Below are 18751 nucleotides of genomic sequence, written 5' to 3'. Positions count from 1 at the left end.
TTATTTATGTATATGGTGTCAAAAGTGGTCCAGTTTCAGGACACCTGGGTGATCAGTGGTTGAGCATCTGTGTTTGGGTCAGGGCATGATCCTGGAGATCAATTCCCCTATTGGGCTCCCCACAGGGAGCCTGCTTCTCCCTCTGCCTATGTCTCTGCCTCTCTCTCTGTGTCTCTCATGAATAAATAAATAAAATCTAAAAAAAAAAAAAAGTCCAGTTTCATTATTCTGCATGTCACTGTCCAGTTTTCCCAACACTATTTGTTGAAGAGGCTTTTTTCCCTTCCGCTATCCTTTCCTGCTTTGTCAAAATTAGTTGTGAGTCAGTGGAATAATTCTCGCTCAGGATCCTCATGTGACCACAGTCAAATACCAGCTTATGTGGAAGTCATTTACTAAAGACTAGATTCAACTGAACTGCATGTGAGTCCTAAAACTCACAGGACTAGAAGTTGATACTGAGGTCATTGGCCAGAAGTTCAACTGAGGCTATTTACTAGAGTAATCCCATGTGTCTTTCCATGTAGCTTGGGCTTCTCACAGCATGGCAACTGATTCTAAGAGTGACAATTCCAAAAGACAGGAAGTGGAAGCTGACAGTCTCTTAAAGATAGGTCCAGAAACTTAAATAGTGTCATTTGTCCTATATTCTTTCAGTCACAGACATCAATAGCCTGTCCATATTATAAGAGGAAAGATAAACCTCACACCTTTCATCATCTTTAATCCACAACATACAGAGAAGTTATACACTAATGTATATGCTATAATCTTAAGTATTTCCCTACATACTCTTTACTCTGACAGTATCAGTTCTATATTCATTCATTTCCACGTGTGTTTCCATAAGCTATTTCCTCATCCTAGAACACTTTTCTCTTTCTCCCTCCTTTTTGACCTAATTCATCCTTAAAGACCTGGGTTTAATAGTAAATACTATTGTATCTATTAATGAAGTTATAAAATTTAAGAGAAAGCAAACAAGAATATAACAGGAATAAAAAGCATAAAAGTTAAAGTCTAATATTAGACCTACAAATCAATATTTATTCTTCCTAACATACAAAATATATTATGGTCTCTGCAAGCCATAGCTTCATTTTGAATGTTTTCTCTTAACTTGTTTATTTGATCTGAGTTTAATAATTAGAATAGCAAAGTTTTCTGGTTCACATTAGTTAGTAGAGAATAGTGGTTGACCACATCTTGTTTAAAGGGCCAGATACTAAATGTTTTCTGATTTTCAGGCCAATACTGTCTGTCACCTCATTCAACTTTGTCCTTGGGCCATTAAGGCAGACTTTGATAACACATAAATAAATGGGTCTAGTGATAATTAAAAAAAATCTCTGGTTATCAAAACAGATAGCAAGCCAGGTAAGGCCTATAGACTATGACTGTAATATTCCACAGCTATAGAATAATTCCATATGTGTTGAAAAAGACATTCTAATGTGAACTCATTTATGTGAACTCACATAAATTAAAGGAATAGGTGGAGAAAGCATAATTACAATGAAAGAAGAGACAATATTATTTAAGAATCTTAGGATTTTTTTCAAAGCTTTTTTTTTTTTTTCTAAGAAGAACAAAATACAGAAGAACCTGTCAACAATGTTTTACTTTTACTTTTTAATATCCGTGGAAAAGTGGTTTAATGTAGTACATTGGAAAGGATATTTGATATTGAATTAAAATATCTAATTTTAAAATATTTCTATCTACTGACATTAGGTGAGTGTTGAAACATCATCTTATCTACTCAAGTTTATTTTTTCTTCTTTTTTCTTCATAAATACAGAGTAGTTGTGAGCTTCAAATGAGATAATAATGTAAATATATTTTGTAGAGTACAGTAGCTTTTATGAAAGAAATTTTATTTATAAAGTTCCAAAGACATTTTTAGTACTTTATATAGTTTACTTATTTGGGGGGAAATACATCAGTGAAAATCAATAGACAATTTTAAAAAATGATGTAAAAGTATAATAAATAAAAGTTCAAAAAGAGTAGAATTGGTCTTAAGAATGTCTCTGTCCATCATGAGCTAAAATGAATGGAAAAACAGCTTAACCTATGAAATAATTGGTATTTGTCCCACACAGAACTTCTGTTCATTCCTACATAAAGAAGAGAAAAAGAAATATCAGAGAAAAGTAGGGCAATTGTACACATAACAAGATTTTCTTATTTTTTCTATCTCCAATTTCAATAGTTATAACTCCATATAGGTTAAAAAATGCTACAGGAATTATTATGCTACAAAATCAGAATGCTCAGAAATCTGACAAACTATCAAAACAAAGTTTAAACTTTAAAATTTTATAGAGATAATAAAAATAGCTAAAGGTTACTTGTTATAGCTGTGTAGAATTAAACAGAATAAAGAACTGCTAATTATAATAATTAAAGTGGGAAATTAAGAGGTAACAGGTATATAGGGCTTATTATTTTATTTAAAGAACCCTTTAAATGATCTATTAATAATTATTTAATTATGAGGAATAAAAATCTCATGATGACAAATTTGAGTCAATTTAAGTAAAGAAACAGCCATATTGAAACTGCTATTCAGTTAATGAGACCAAAGCTTATCCAGGCACAATATCAAGAGACATTAAAAAAAAAAAAAAAAAAAAAAAAAAAAAAATATCAAGAGACATTCAGGTTCCAACTCAGTCTCTGAGCTTATTAGTTACATGTTTAATTAAAGAAATTATAAAGCATACCTCATTTTATTGTATTTTGTTTTACTGTGCTTTGTAGATACTGTATTTTTAACAAGTTGAATGTTTGTGGCAACCCTGCATCGACCAAGTCTATGGGCACCATTTTTCCAATAGCGTTTGTTCACTGTGTCTCTGTGTCACATTTTGGTAATTCTCAAAATATTTTGAACTTTTGCATTATTATTATAATTGTTATGGTGATCTGTGATTAGTGATCTTTGATATTACTATTGTAACCGTTTTGGGATCTCATAAACCATGCCTATTCAAGACAATAAATCAATAAATATGTGTGTTCTGAATGCCCGACCAACCCACCATCCCTTAACCCTCTCCATCTCCTCAGGCTTCCTATTTCCTGAGACACAACAATACTGTAGTTATGCCAATAAAAACCCTACAAAGGTTCCTAAGTCTGTAAGTGAAATGAAGAGTTGCACATCTCTCACTTTAAAATATAGAAATGATTAAATTTAGTGAGGAAGTCATGTTGAAAGCCAAGATAAACTGAAAGTGAGACCTCTGACACCAGTTAGCCAAATTGTGAATGCAAAAGAGAAGTTCTTGAAGGAGATTAAAATTGCAACTCCAGTGAACACACAAGTGATAGATAAAGAAAGTGAAACATCCTTGTTGCTTATATGGAGAAAGTTGTAGTGGCCTGGATAGAAAACCAAACCAGCCACAACATTCCCTTAAGCCAAAGCCTAATTCAGAACACGCCTGTAACACTTCGACTCTAGGAAGCTGAGAGAGTGTTAAGTTTTTTAGTAACTAGATGGAAATGAGATCTCCAAGGCAAGCGAGGGTCCAAGAACAGATTTTATTGCAGGCACCCTCGGGCGAGGTTCCACGACTCACGGGGAAAAGAGAGTGAGTCGAGGAAGTCGCGCCAAGACAAGGTGGTAGGGGGTTTACATAACGTTGTAAGGCAGAACGGTTTCCTATTGGTTGGCTCATATGCAAAGGAAGGATTGCAATCCAACCAGTCAGAGTGACCCTCACTATGCAAAGGAAGGATTGCAATTCGACCAGTCAAAGGTGACTTCCTCCTCTGGGGTTTGAAGGGCATTGGGTTCGGTTGGGGAAGTCCAAAGGAGAGGTGTAAGGGTCTGCTCAAGCTGTCATCCCAAGTGGAGGTGGTGACAGGAACCTCAGCCATTTTGGCGTATCCGCCATCTTGAGGAGTTTCCCTTCCCGCCTGGCCCCAACATTCCGACCTTTTGTTTTATATAATGGTGTCGGGGGCGTCGACTCTGCTCTGGCTACTTCCTGCTGACGGTGGGGCGTCGTTGTAGGGGTAGTCGGATGTGGGCAGGCGAGAGTATGGGTGAAGTAAAAGTTGGTTGACAGATACCCGGGTGAGTTCTTGCAGGCGTTCCTGTAAACATCGAAACAAGCAAGGGGCGACAGAGATGAGAAGAAGGATTAAGCATAGGGGTCCCGCCAAAGGGAGTAACCATGTTACCCAAGTGTGGGGGTCTAGGCCCCAGAAAGACGAGCCCTGGCGCCTGGTCTGGATTCGGTCTCTGAGTTCTTTAACTTTGGAAGTAACTATACCTGATTGATTAACAAAATAGCAACATTCCTCATTTAAGTACAGACAGGTTCCACCTTTTTCGGCGGTCAAAAGGTCGAGAGCCCGTCGATTTTGCAGGGTAACAGCTGCCAAACTAGTGACCTGAGTCTGTAGGGCCGTGAGGCAGTCAGCGATCCGTTCCATGTCATCGTTCAGAGCTTGGGAAAGTTTATAATAAAAGTCTATGGAAGTTCCCATTCCCGCCACTCCTGTAGCGACCCCAGTAGTTATTCCTGCTCCTATCAGAAAGGGGAGAAAGGCAGCCCTTTTTCTCTGGTATTGGAGAAATAATGTGGACTGGAGCTGGGAATCGGAGTAAATGTTGGTTGAGGGAGACAGGAGGATGAACGTGCAGTCTAGGGAATCATTAGCAGTTAAACAACGGTAAGTGCCCTGGGGGCACGAGAGAAATATTCCCGAGGGGGCGCAGTATGGAAGAGAGGAATTAGTGATGTTGGCAGCTGCAGGGGTGAGAGAGTTAGAGGAATTAATGATCGGTATATTCCCCCCAATAGGTCCAATATGGACTGTCTGATTGGTGATTGTGGAGTTGGGGAGCGTCCAATTAGTTGGGAGAGGGATTCCTATGATATTAGAGAGTGTAGAGAAGGGAAAACAGATCCAGCAGTTGCTGTCCCCGGTTTTGGAGAAATTTCGCCATAAGTTATAGCTGGAATTTAGGAGGGCTGTCGTTAGCTGCTCGGTGGTGGGAACTTTCTTGATGTCATCAAGGGAAATACTCTTATAGGTCAACTGGTTTGAGGTCTGGAGTTGGTGGATGACCCTTTGTCGGGTCTGCTCCTGGCCAGCCTGGTCTTGGACTCCCCCCCGCCATCAGAGAGGCCCACATGGCTTAGATAAGTCCAGCATACTTTACCAGTCTTGGGGTACCGGCTGGTTTGAGAAAGTTCAGACATCCAAAAGGTTCCTTCGGCATGTCTTGAAGTACAGGTGATGGGTGTCTTCCCTGAGTAACAAGTTCTGGGCATGTGGGTATAAGATGAAAAGTAGCACGAGGTACCGCTGCCTTTCATGCAATCACATTCTACCGCTTGGATCGGGGGGCTCAGGAGAAGTATGAGAAGGATCCCTAGCCAGGCGGAGTTTGGTGGGTCCCACCATCTGGGAGGTCCATTCGATACCTGTGGGTGCCCGTTTAAGGTTGTTGATGTGCACCCATGCCGTAGGTCCCAGCAATTTTGCCGCGGTTGGGGTGGTGAGGATGACCGTGTGAGGTCCGGTCCATCAGGTCTGCAGGGAGCCTGGCTGCAGATTTCTGAGAAGGACCTGGTCCCCTGGGGATAAGTCTCGTGGAGAGGCTTCCTCGGAGGCATTGTCGGTCGGGGCCGGAATGACAGCATCGGCATGGGCTCTCAAGAGGGCCCGGAGGAGGGTAAGGTAAGGCAGATAGGATAAAAGAGGTGGAGGAATGGCCGGGAGGTTGTGGTTGATAAGGAAGGGCCGACCGTACAGTAACTCAAAGGGACTCAAACCTGATGGTCCTCGGGGGGACGCCCGGAGTCTGGTGAGAGCTATAGGTAACAGTGTGGGCCACGACAGGCGAGTCTCCAGGGTAAGTTTAGTGAGTTGAGCCTTAAGTAGCCCGTTGGCCCTTTCCACCTTACCCGAAGACTGAGGGTGGTAGGGGATGTGCAGCTTCCAGGTAATGTTGAGGCTCTCGGCCACCTGTTGGGTCACACTGGAGATAAATGCCGGCCCGTTGTCTGACTGTAGGGTCCGGGGTAACCCAAACCTCGGGATGATGTGCTCGATGAGGATTGTGGCCACCACATCTGCAGTCTCTCTGGCTGTGGGGTATGCCTCAATCCATCCTGTAAAAGTATCAACCAAAGTCAGTAGATAACGAAAGGCTTTATGGCGGGGCATGTGAGTGAAGTCCAGCTGCCAGTCTTCACCGGGCTGATGGCCTCGGAGCTGATGGTTAGGCCCCGGCCTGCGGATTCCTCCCTGTGCATTTACAGCTGAGCAGGTTTTACAAGCCCTATGGACAGCCTCAATCACCTTAGGTAGGGATGGATAGTAAAACAGGGGCTGGAGAAACTGGTTCAGTGCCCTTGGGCCAATATGGAGAGATTGGTGGATATCAGTAATTAGGGTATGGGCCAGGTTTCCTGGGAGGGCAATCTTCCCTCGGATGTAAATCCATCCTTTACTTTCTGCCTTTCCTCCCAGGGCCTGGAGGGCTTGAGTTTCCTTTATAGAGTAGAAAGGTCGATGAGGGGTATTAAGGAAGAGGATGGGAGATATTGGGTTACTTAAGGCCGTTTCCCTGGCCACTGAGTCGGCCTTATTATTTCCTATGGAGACCATGTCTTTAGAAGTCTGATGGCCCCTACAGTGAACGATTGCAACCTCAGTGGGCAGACTAAGGGCCTCAAGCAATTTGGCAATGAGAGGTCCGTTTACTATAGGCATCCCCTTGGTGGTTAAAAATCCCTGCTCCTGCCAGAGGACAGAATGAGTATGAACGATGAGATAGGCATATTTTGAGTCGGTGTAGATGGTGACTCGTTGTCCCTTAGATAGATGTAGAGCCCTGGTGAGAGCTATAAGTTCAGCCTTTTGGGAAGTAGTCCCAATTGGGAGGGGGACTGTCTCCACTACCGTCTCTGGGGTGACTACAGCATAGGCGGCGTGTCTCCGACCATCCGCAGCCAGGAAGGAGCTGCCATCTACAAAGAGTATACGGTCAGGGTTGGATAATGGCTGATCAGAGAGTCCAGGGTGGGGAGGGGTGAGATCCTCTATGAGCTGCGGGCAGGAGTGAGTGGGTTCAGAGGTAGGCGAAGGTGTAGGCAACAGAGTTGCAGGATTTAAGCGGGGAGAGGTAGAGAGGGAGATTTGAGGGTTTTCGATGAATAGCAGATGGAAGAGTTGGAGACGAGAGGGGGTTAGGTGGGCCAGGGATCGGTGGCTAAGAAGATCCCCAAGTCGATGGGGGGAGTAAACCACGAGGGGTTGTCCCAAAGTCAATTTGAGAGCCTCCTTAGTTAAGGAGGCAGCAGCTGCGAGCGCACTAAGGCAGGGCTGCCATCCGCGGGCGGTGCTGTCTAGCTGCTTAGATAGATAGGCTATAATCCGGTAAGTAGGTCCAGCCGGTTGGGCCAAAAGGCCAGTAGCTGAACCCGACCGCTCATCAGTGTAAAGGTGGAATGGTTTTGAAGGGTCAGGCAAAGTTAGTATCGGCCCAGCGGTGAGACAGTCTCTTAACTTGGAAAACAGGCGGCGGACCGAAGAGGGATCAGTGAGAGGACCCTGGGGAGTGTCCTTTGCCGCTTGGTATAAGGGGCGGGCCAAAATAGAAAAGTTTGGAATCCAGTGTCTAAAGAAGCCAGCCAACCCGAGGAAGGAAAGTATTTCATCTGCCGTCTGAGGGGGTTGGAGCTCTCGTAGGAGGCGGATACGGTCTCCGGTAAGAGATATAGAGGTGGGGGTCAGGTGGATTCCCAGATAAGTGACCGAAGGGGTGCAGAGTTGTGCCTTAGAGGTGTGACCCGATACCCTTTGCTCCCTAGGAAGTTAAATAGGGAGGTGGTGTCATCCTGGGAGATGGTGAGGGCAGGGCTGCAGAGGAGGAGGTCGTCTACATATTATAGTAAGGTATTAGCCTTAAGAAGGCATTGTTGTAAATCCGCAGCCAAGGCCTGACCAAAAATATGGGGGCTGTCCCGGAACCCCTGGGGTAGGACAGTCCAGGTTAATTGTCCAGAGGTATGTGTGTCTGGGTCTTCCCAGGTGAAGGCGAAAAGAAAGTAGGAATCGGGGTGTAGGGGAATAGTAAAAAAGGCATCCTTCAGGTCCAACACCATAAAGTGAGTGGTGCTTGGAGGGATATGGGATAGCAGGGTATAAGGGTTAGGAACCACTGGATGGAGAGGGACTATTGCCTCATTAATGAGTCGGAGGTCCTGAACCAATCGATAAGCTCCGGAGGGTTTACGGACCAGCAGGTTGGGGGAGTTACAGGGAGAGCTTATGGGAATCAGAAGTCCCTGACGCTTTAGTCGTTCTATGATCGGTTTGAGGCCGAGGCGATGGAGGAGGGAGATAGGGAACTGGGGTCTAGAGGGGAACTTGGAACCATCCTTGAGTTTTATTTTGACGGGAGGGTGGTGGGAGGCCACTACGGGTTCCGAGGTATCCCATACTTGGGGGTTCACGAAGGGTAATTGATCCGGGGTAGGAGTAGATGGAGTGGAGAGATATAGGATGAGACGAGCTGAGGGTGAGGAGGGAGGAGAGGGGGACAAATGAATAGTTGCCCCTAGCTTTTGGAGGATATCCCTACCCAGCAGGGGCACTGGGCATGAGGGAATCACCAGGAATGAGTGAGAGAAGGGGAACCCATCCAGGCTACAAGTAAGGGGAGGTGTGGCCCTAGGAGTGGAGGGGTTCCCGTCGATCCCCATAACAGCGACTGGTGAGGGTAGAGTAGGTCCCGCGTAGGAAGGCAGAACAGAATAGGCAGCCCCCGTATCCAGCAGAAAGGAGATGGACTTACCCGCTACCTGGAGCATGACCCTGGGCTCGGCCTGGGTGAGAGGGGCGGCCGAGGCTGGGCTCCGTCAGTCTCCTCCAGCCCGAGCAGTTGGAAGGCTGGACTCACCGTCTCGGGTCTTCCCCCGCGTTGAGGCGCCGAGGATTCCCTGAGGCTAGGGCAGTCGGATTTCCAGTGGCCCATCAAATGGCAGAGAGGGCATGGTCGAGTTGGTGCCCTCGGGGTGGGGCACTGCCGGGCCCAATGGCCTTCAGCCCCGCCTTTGAAGCAGGCCCCGGAGGGGTGCGGGTGGGTCCCCCTCTCTGCTGGCTCCTGGAGCCGCGGCCGCAGGGCTGCTACCAAGGCCTGGGTTTGTAGCTGAACCTTCTGCTGGAGTCTGGCCTGTCGCTTCAGCTCTGCGGCTTCCTCACGGGAGTTAAAGACCTTAAATGCCATTCTCACTAGGTCAGAAATGGGGGTCTGAGGGCCTTCCTCGACTTTCTTTAATTTTTTGCGGATATCTGGGGCTGACTGAGAGATAAAATGTGTGGCTAGAACCGTGGCCCCCGCGGGACAGGCCGGGTCCAAGCGAGTGTACTGAATTAATGCCTCGGTCAGCCGGTTAAGGAATATAGCCGGGTTTTCGTCAGGGGCCTGTATGATTTCTCTGATCTTGTCATAATTTACGGCCTTATTAGAGGCCGCCCGCATGCCGGCGATGAGACATCGGACCACGTGGTCGCGGCGCGGGCGGCCATCTTGGCCGTTTTGGTAATCCCAGCCTGGCTCTACGGCGGGGACCGCCTGAGCACCGACCGCCATTGTGGCGTCCGTAAGGTGGACCTGATCAGCGTGTCCCCGGGCAGCAGCCTGGATACGTTCCCTCTCCTCAGTGGTGAGGGTGGTGGTCTGGAGGACATGCAAGTCATGCCAGGTTAGGTCATAGGCCTGCGCCAAGTATTGGAATTCCTTGATGTAGTTGTCGGGATTGGCCGAAAAGGAACCTAAGCGTTTTTCTATTTGGGATAGGTCTTGTAGAGAAAAGGGCGCATGGACTCGGACAACCCCTTCAGCCCCTGCAACCTCCCTCAAGGGGCAGACCAGGTCCGGGGAAGAGTTTTTGGATCTGGTACGGGCAGAGATAGGAGGAGAAGGGAGGGGGCTGGAAGGTGGTTGAGGTTCTGGGGCTGGGAGGAGAGGAACGGTTGGAGAGGGTATGCTCGAGGCTGGGCCTGGGCCTGGGCCTGGAGTTTCAGAGATTGAGGAAGGAGTCGGGGACACAGGTTGTTGGGGAGCGGGTTGGTAGGGAGGAGGAGACAGGTGTGGGGCCCTTACAGGGGGCCTGGAGAGATCTTCAGGAGGCTCCACGAGGGGGGATGGAGGGGCCAAGTTGGAGTCTCTAGAGGTGGAGTGGGGAAGAGTCGGCGGGGGAGAGGGGGCTAGGAGTACCTGAGAGGTTGAGCAGCTAGAGCAGAGTTCTGGTCTGGAGCGCAGGGTCCAGAAAGCCTGGACATAGGGCACCTCAGACCATTTGCCTTGGCGTCTACAGAGATTATCAAGGTCCATAAGTATCTGATAATCAAAAGTGCCTTCAGGTGGCCATTGCGATTGGTTTTTCAGCCGATATTGAGGCCAAGCGACGGTACAGTAATGGATAAGGCGTCGCCTTCGTAAGTCCTGGTCTAACTCCAGAGTTCGGAGATTAGCCAGTAGGCATCCTAAAGGCGTTTTGGAATCGAATTTGGACTGGGAGGTTCCCATGGCTCCTTCCCGTATCAGCTCAAGACTTGGAGGAGGGCGTCCCCTCGACTGTGAATTGAGCTGCTGCTTACAGAAGTGGTCACCGTGGAGTGAGGACGTCTCCTTTACTCCCCGGAACCGCGGAGCCACCAGGTGGCGGAGGAGGGTTTGCCCTGACGCGGCCGCGATTAGGACAGGGCGCCCCGGGAGAGGGTCGGAAACCAGGGAACACCGCAAGGAGTCCGGTGACCCCAGCAGAGAAAGAGCAGAGTTCCAGTCCGACGGAAGAGGAGAGAGCCTCCGTGCTGTTGCAGGGGCTCGATCTCCTCCCGGGTTTCGGCACCAAATGTTAAGTTTTTTAGTAACTAGACGGAAATGAGACCGCCAAGGCAAGCGAGGGTCCAAGAACAGATTTTATTGCAGACACCCTCGGGCGAGGTTCCACGACTCACGGGGGAAAGAGAGTGAGTCGAGGAAGTCGCGCCAAGACAAGGTGGTAGGGGGTTTACATAACGTTGTAAGGCAGAACGGTTTCCTATTGGTTGGCTCATATGCAAAGGAAGGATTGCAATCCAACCAGTCAGAGTGACCCTCACTATGCAAAGGAAGGATTGCAATTCGATCAGTCAAAGGTGACTTCCTCCTCTGGGGTTTGAAGGGCATTGGGTTCGGTTGAGGAAGTCCAAAGGAGAGGTGTAAGGGTCTGCTCAAGCTGTCATCCCAAGTGGAGGTGGTGACAGGAACCTCAGCCATTTTGGCGTATCCGCCATCTTGAGGAGTTTCCCTTCCCGCCTGGCCCCAACAGAGAGGTGAGGAAGCTGCAGAAGAAAAGATTGAAGCTAGCAGAGGAAGGTTCATGAGATTTAAGAAAAGAAACCATCTCCGTAACAAAAGTGCAACTTATCCAGAAGATCTATCTAAGATCATTAATGAAAGTGGCTATATTAAACAATATATTTTCAGTGTAGAGGAGATAGGAGATAGCCTTATGCTAAAATAAAATGCCACCTAGGACTTTCATAGTTCTAGAGAAGTCAATGCCTGGCTCAAAGCTTCAAAGGACAAGTTGACTCTTCTTAGGGGCTAATGCAGCTGATAACATTAAGTTGAAGCCAGTGCTCACTTACCATTCTGAAAATCATAGGGCCTTTAAGAATTATGTTAAATCTGCACGTGCTCTCTCAATGGAACAAAAAAGCCTGGATGACAGCACATCTGTTCACAAGGTTTACTGAATATTTTAAGCCCACTGTTGAGACAGACCTACTGTTCAGAAAAAAAGATTCCTTTCAGAATACTATTGCTCATTGACAAAACATCTGGTCACCCAAGAGTTCTGATGGAGATGTACAACAAGATTCATGTTGTTTTCATGCTAATGAGACATCCATTCTACAGCCCATGGATCAAGGAGTCATTTTGACTTTCAAGTGTTATCTTTTAAGAAATATATTTCATAAAGCTATTGCTGCCAGAGATAGTGATTCCTCTGATAGATTTGGGCAAAGTAAATTGAAACTTTCTGGTACAGATTCACTATTCTAGATGCCATTAAGAACATTTGTGATTCATAGGAAGCGGTCAAAATGTCAACATTAACAGGAGCTTGTAAGAAGTCTGCTCCATATTTACACATAACATGATACCCTATATAGAAAACCCAAATGACTCCACCCAAAACTGCTAGAAATGATACACAAATTCAATAGTCACAGGATACAAAATCAATGTAAAGAAATCTGTTGTATTTCTAAACAGCAATAATGAAGTAACAGAGAGCTAAATTAAGGAATCAATTCCATTTACAATTGCACCAAAAGCCATAAGATAACCTAGGAATAAACCTAATCAAAAAAGTGAAAGGGGGCTGCCCCAGTGGCCCAGCAGTTTAGTGTGGCCTGCAACCTGGGGTGTGATCCTAGAGACCTGGGATCGAGTCCCACATCGGGCTCCCTGCATGGAGCCTGCTTCTCCCTCTGCCTGTGTCTCTGCCTATGTCTCTGCCTCTCTCTCTCTCTCTCTCTGAATAAATAAATAAATAATCTTTAAAAAAAAAAGTGAAAGAGGGATGCCTGGGTGGCTCAGTGGTTGAGAGTCGGCCTTCAGCTAAGGGCATGATCCTGGGTTCAGGGATCGGGTCCCAAGTCGGGCTCCCTGTAGGGAGCCTGCCTCTCCCTCTGCCTATGTTTCTGCCTCTCTCTCTCTCTCTCTTTCTCTGTCTCTCATGAGTAAATAAGTAAAAATCTGTTTTTAAAAAAAGGTGAAACATTGTACTCTGAAAATTATAGAACATTGATTAAAGAAATTGAAGATGACACAAAGAAATTGGATTGGTAGAACATATACGGTTAAAATGTCTATACTACCCACAGCAATCTACAGATTAAATGCAATCTCTATCAAAATACCAATTTTTTATAGAACTAGAACTACAATCCTAAGATTTGCATGGAATCACAAAAGTCCCTGAATGGCCAAAGAAACCTTGAAAAAGACAAGCAGATCTGGAGGTATAATCAAAACAGTATGGTACTAGCACAAAAATAGATACATAGATCAATAGAACAGAATAGAAAATGCAGAAATGAACCCATAACTATATAGTCAATTAATTTCCAACAGAGCAGAAAAAAACATCCAATGTGAAAAAGACAATCTCTTCAACAAGTGGTGCTGGGAGAACAGGACAGCAACATGCACAAGAATGAAACTGGATCACTTTATTTCACCATACACAAAAGTAAATTCAAAATGGATTGAAGAACTAAATGTGAGACCTGAAACCATAAAAATCCTAGAGAAGAACATAGACAGTAACCTCTTTGACATCAGTATAGCAACTTTTTCTAGATATGCCTCCTGAAGCAAAGGAAAGAAAAGCAAAAATAAACTACTGAGACTACATCAAAAAAACAAAACAAAACAAAACAAAAAAAACAACTTCTGCACAGTGAAGGAAACAATCAACAAAACTAAAAGGCAATCCATGGAAGATATTTGCAAATGACGTGTCTGATTAAGTCTTAGTATCCAAAATACATAAAGAACTTATAAAACTCAACATCCAAAACCAAATAATCTGCCAAGAGACATATGAAAAGATAATCAACATCATTGATCACCAGAGAAATACAAATCAAAACTACAAAGAGCTATAATCTCACATCTGTCAGAATCACTAAAATCAACAACACAAGAAACATCAGATGTTGGTAAGGATGTGGAGAAAAAGGAACCCTCTTGCACTGTTGGAAATACAAACTGGTGGGTTTTTTCTGGAAAGTAGTATGAAGCGTACTTGTGATGAGCACCAGGTGTTGTACGGGAACTGTTGAATCACTATCTTGTACACCTGAAACTAATATTACATTGTACGTTAACTAACTGGGATCTAATTCAAAACTTAAACAAAAAAGAAAGTTGATTACAATCCCCATGAATGACTTTGAGGGGCTCAAGACTTCAGTGGAGGAAATAGCTATAGATGTGGTGGGAACAGCAAGAGAAAAGCCGTGGAGCCTGAAGATGTGACTGAATGGCAGCAATCTCATGATAAAACCTCAACAGCTGAAGAGTTGTTTTTCATGGATGAGCAAAGAAAGTGATTTCTTGAGATGGAATCTGCTCTTGGTGAAGATGCTGTAAAGATTTATGAAATGACAACAGGGAATTTAGAATATTATACCAACCTAGCTGAAAAAGCAGCAGCAGAATTTGAGAGGATTGACTCCAATTTTGAAAGAAGTTCTACTGTGGGTAAAATGCTATTAAACAGCATCACATGCTACAGAGAAATCGTTCATGGAAGAAGAGTCAATTGATGCAGCAAACTTCACAGTTGCCTTATTCTACAAAATTGCCACAGCCCCTGCACCGTTCAGTAACCACCACCCCGTCAGTCAGAAGCCGTCAGCGTTGAGGCAAGACCCTCCCCCAGCAAAATGATGCTGACTCACAGAAAGCTAAGATGATGGTTAGCATTTTTCTAAGATTTATTTATTTTAGACAAAGAGAGAGCACGATGAGGAGGAGCAGAGGAAGAGGGAGAAAGAAAATCTCAAGAAGATTCCCTGGTCTGCATGGAGCCTGATGAGGAGCTCAGTCTCACAAGCCTGAGATCATGACCTGAGCTGAAATCAGAGATGAATGCTTAACCCACTGAGCCACCCAGGCACCGAATGATTAGTGTTCTTTAGCAATAGAGTATTGCTTTAATTAAGTTATGTATTTTATTAGACATGATACTATTCCACTTAACAGACAATAGTATAGTGGAAACAACTTTCTTTTTTTTTAATATTTTATTTAATTATTCATGAGAGACACACAGAGAGAGAGGCAGAGGCACAGGCAGAGGGAGGAGCAGGCTCCACGCAGGGAGCCTGATGTGGGACTCGATCCCGGGACTCCAGGATCATGCCGTGGGCCGAAGACAGGTGCTAAACCACTGAGCCACCCAGGGATCCCTGAAACATAACTTTCATATGCATTGGGAAACCCCAAAAATGATTTGACTTACTTTATTGCAATATTTGCTTTGTTGCCATGGTCTGGAACTGAGCCCACAGCATCTCTAGGATATTCCTGTACATTTTTCCAAACCAGTAAATTACAGCCTTTCTTTACTGCAACACTATTCCAGTTCTTAAAGTTTTCTGTTCATTATGTCCTTAGGGCCTCAATTTTTTTTGTGATGTTCATAAGCCAAAAGAAATATTCAATCATTCTGTTTATTTAATAATTAGATTCTGAAAACTTCATGTTTAAATCCTAAAAGTGTAGTAGACATTTGAAAAATAAATGTGCATAAATTGAAAAAAAATATTTTTATTTCATTCTTAAATAATCTCATTAACTTATTAATGGGATGCGTGTGCCTGTTGAGTGCTGCACTACTTGTTAACCTTTCAATTAGATTGGATGTTGCCACTCTCATTTTCTCTTTCAAATTTATTTTTGAGTAGTAATTGCTTTTTAAAATGTTTTTTTTTATTATGGCTATTTTTAGAGCTGTTTCAAATTCACAGCAAATTTGAGAGCAAGATATAGAGATTTCCCATATCTCTTTTGCCCCACACATGCACAGCCTGCCCTGTTAGCAACATCCCCTGCCAGAGTAGTACATTAATTACAATTGACAAACCTTTGTCAACACTCTATAATCACCCAAAGTCCGTATTTATGTTAAGTCTTACTCTTGATGGTTTACATTTTATTGGTTTGGACCAATGTATAATAACATCTTTGCATCATTATGGTACCATACAGCATGTTTTTACTGCCCCCAAAAGCATCTGTACTCTATTTATTCACCCCTCTCCCCTCCTCCAATTCTGCCAACCACTAATCTTTTTGTCTTTGTAATTTATCTATTCAAAAATTTCATATAATTGAAATAACAGTCAGTAGCCATTTTAAATTGCATTCTCCACTTAGTAATATACATGCACATTTCTTCTATATTTTTTCATGACTTCATACCTCATTTCTATTTATTTATTTATTTATTATTTGTTTGTTTGTTTATTTATTTATTTAGGAGAGATCAAACAGGAGAAGGGGGGAGGGAAAGGGAGAGAATCTTAAGTAGACTCTGTGCTGAGCATGGAGCTCAGCTGAGGCTCCATCTCACAAACTTGAGATCATGACCTGAGCCAAAACCAAGAATCAGATGCTTAATTGACTGAGCCACCCAGGTGCCCCAATAGCTCATTTCTTTTTATATCTGAATACAATTCCAATGTCTAGATGTACCACAGCTTATTTACTATTCACCTACTGAAGGACATCTCGGTTGCTTCCAAGTTTTGTCAATTACAGGTAAAACTGCTATCCACATCTATTTGCAGGTTCTTATATGGACAGATAGTTTTAACTCCTCTGGTTAAATACTAAGGAATGTTGAGTGCTGAACTATATGGCAAGAGTAAGAGTAGTTTTGTAAGAAAACATCAAATTGTCTTCCAAGCGGCTATATCATTTTATATTCCCACCAAACATGAATAAGTGTTCTTGTTGCTCCACATCCTCACCAGCATTTAGTTTTGTTAGTGTCCTGGATTTTGTTCAGAATAATGGGTGTGCAGTGGTATTTCCTTGTTGTTTTAATTTGCATTTCTCTAATGACATATGATGTGGAACATCTTTTCATATGCTTATTTGCCATCTGTATATCTTCTTTGGTGAGATATGTCTGTTAAGGATTTTGGACCATGTTTTTAACTGAGATGTTTTATTTCCTTATTGCTGAGTTTAAGAGTTCTTTGTATATTTTGAATAACAGTCCCTTATCAAATGTGTCTTTGACAAAACTTTCTCTCAGAAAAATTGCAGAATTAAAACTTTTCTAATTTTCTTGATACTGTTTTTTTTTTTCCTTTGGTTTTGTTTTGTTTTGTTTTTGTAGAGCAGAAGTTTTTTTTGTTTTTTTTTTTTTTTTTTTTAATGAAGTCTAACGTATCAATTCTTTCTTTCCTAGGTCATGTCTTTTTTTTTATATCCAAAAAGTCATCACCATACCAAGGTCATCTAGGCTTTCTCCTATGATATCTTCTAGGAGTTTTAAATTTTTGAGTTTTAGGGAACCCTGGGTGGCGCAGCGGTTTGGCGCCTGCCTTTGGCCCAGGGCGCGATCCTGGAGACCCGGGATCGAATCCCACGTCGGGCTCCCGGTGCATGGAGCCTGCTTCTCCCTCTCCTTCTGCCTATGTCTCTGCCTCTCTCTCTCTGTATGACTATCATAAATAAATAAAAATAATAAAAAAAAAATTTTTTTGAGTTTTACATTTACTGCTATAATTGATTTTGAGTTAATTTTGGGAAGGGTTGTATGGTCTGTGTCTAGATTGGTAATTTCTTTTGACCATAAGAAACAACAGAAAACTAGCTTAGCAAACATGTTATCATTCAAAAGAATATAGCACAATCTAATAGTAAAACTGTAAACTTCCTCTGGAAAGTATTTTACACATTGTTCAATAAGTGTTCTGTGTTGCCGAATTCCCTTTGAAAATATAGAATGTCCTAGAGCACCCTTGTGAATTCAATGAGGTATCCTGGAGTGTCTCCGGACAGTTTGGGAATCAGGGCTATCTGCCATCAATGGAAAAACCAAGGTATATAAATGTCTAAAAAATAATCTGCAAACATTGTTAAAAGTAAAGATGCAAAGTAGCAGAATATATTTGTAGTATGTAATACAAATATAGAATTAATATCTAGGGTAGATAAAGAAATCCTACAAATAAATGATAAAGGAGAAATAATCCAATAGAAAAATGAGTAAAAACCTTACATAATTTTCAAAAAAAGCCCTATTTTATAGGGGGAACATGAAAATGCAGTTGATCTCGTTAACAATCAAGTAAATGTAAAGTAACAGTGTAATAGATACCATTTCACATTCACTGTGATGAGTATCTATTACATATATTTTAATACATTAAAATCATAAATAATTCTATTTATCCAAGAGTGTAGAGCAAAGAAATTTTTATATACTGCTATTAGGAGTATAAACTAGCATACTGACTTTAAGAATAAGTTTGGAATTGTCTGGCCAAGTTAGAAATTCACATAATCTATCAAATACAATTCCACTCCAAATATACACTCCTTAGTTACCCTCATATGTTGTTGGTCATATTGAGAAAATAAAACAGCCCAAATTTCTGTCAATAATAAAGAATTAAATTATATTCATGAAATGGCACTCAATACAGCAAGGAAAAGTGCAAACTATGTATTTGAGTTTAAATTAGTATCATGTCAAGTGAAAAACAAAATATATGGTGTATGAATCCATTGATATATAAATTATATATATTTATATATAAATACATGAATTTCAAAAATGGACAAATTAGGGGCCCCTGGCTGGCTCAGTAAGTGGAGCATCTGACTTTTGATCTCAGGGTTGTGAGTTCGGAGCTCCACATTGGGTGTAGAGATGCCTTAAAAATAAAATCTTTAATAAAAAAATGGACAAAACTAGACTATATTATTTGTAATGCATAGATGGAAACTAAACTTGACAAAACAAGGGAAACATTGTCACAGGAGTCAGAACAGTAGTATTTAATAGGGAGTAAGATTCTATGGAAAAGGGACAATTGAGAATAATCTTATTTAAGATTTTATTTATTTATTCATGAGAGACACACAGAGAGAGGCAGAGACATAGGCAGAGGGAGAAGCAGCTCCCCA

At 43.0% G+C, this 18751-nt stretch overlaps 1 protein-coding gene across 1 annotated transcript; it reads right to left on the bottom strand.

Moving 5' to 3' along the window:
• Positions 1-2654: 2654 nt before the first annotated feature.
• Positions 2655-16335, bottom strand: LOC140639165 (uncharacterized). Its single transcript, XM_072837670.1, has 3 exons — positions 16326-16335; positions 8936-10872; positions 2655-4110 (listed from the first exon to the last, which is right to left on the bottom strand). The coding sequence occupies exons 1-3, from the start codon at positions 16333-16335 to the stop codon at positions 3958-3960; spliced, it is 2100 nt and encodes a 699-aa protein (XP_072693771.1). The 3' UTR covers positions 2655-3957.
• Positions 16336-18751: the final 2416 nt, after the last annotated feature.

Source organism: Canis lupus, chromosome 8, assembly GCF_048164855.1.
Source record: "Canis lupus baileyi chromosome 8, mCanLup2.hap1, whole genome shotgun sequence".
NCBI classification, from domain to species: Eukaryota; Metazoa; Chordata; class Mammalia; order Carnivora; family Canidae; genus Canis; species Canis lupus.
This window is presented reverse-complemented; position numbering and strand designations above follow the sequence as displayed.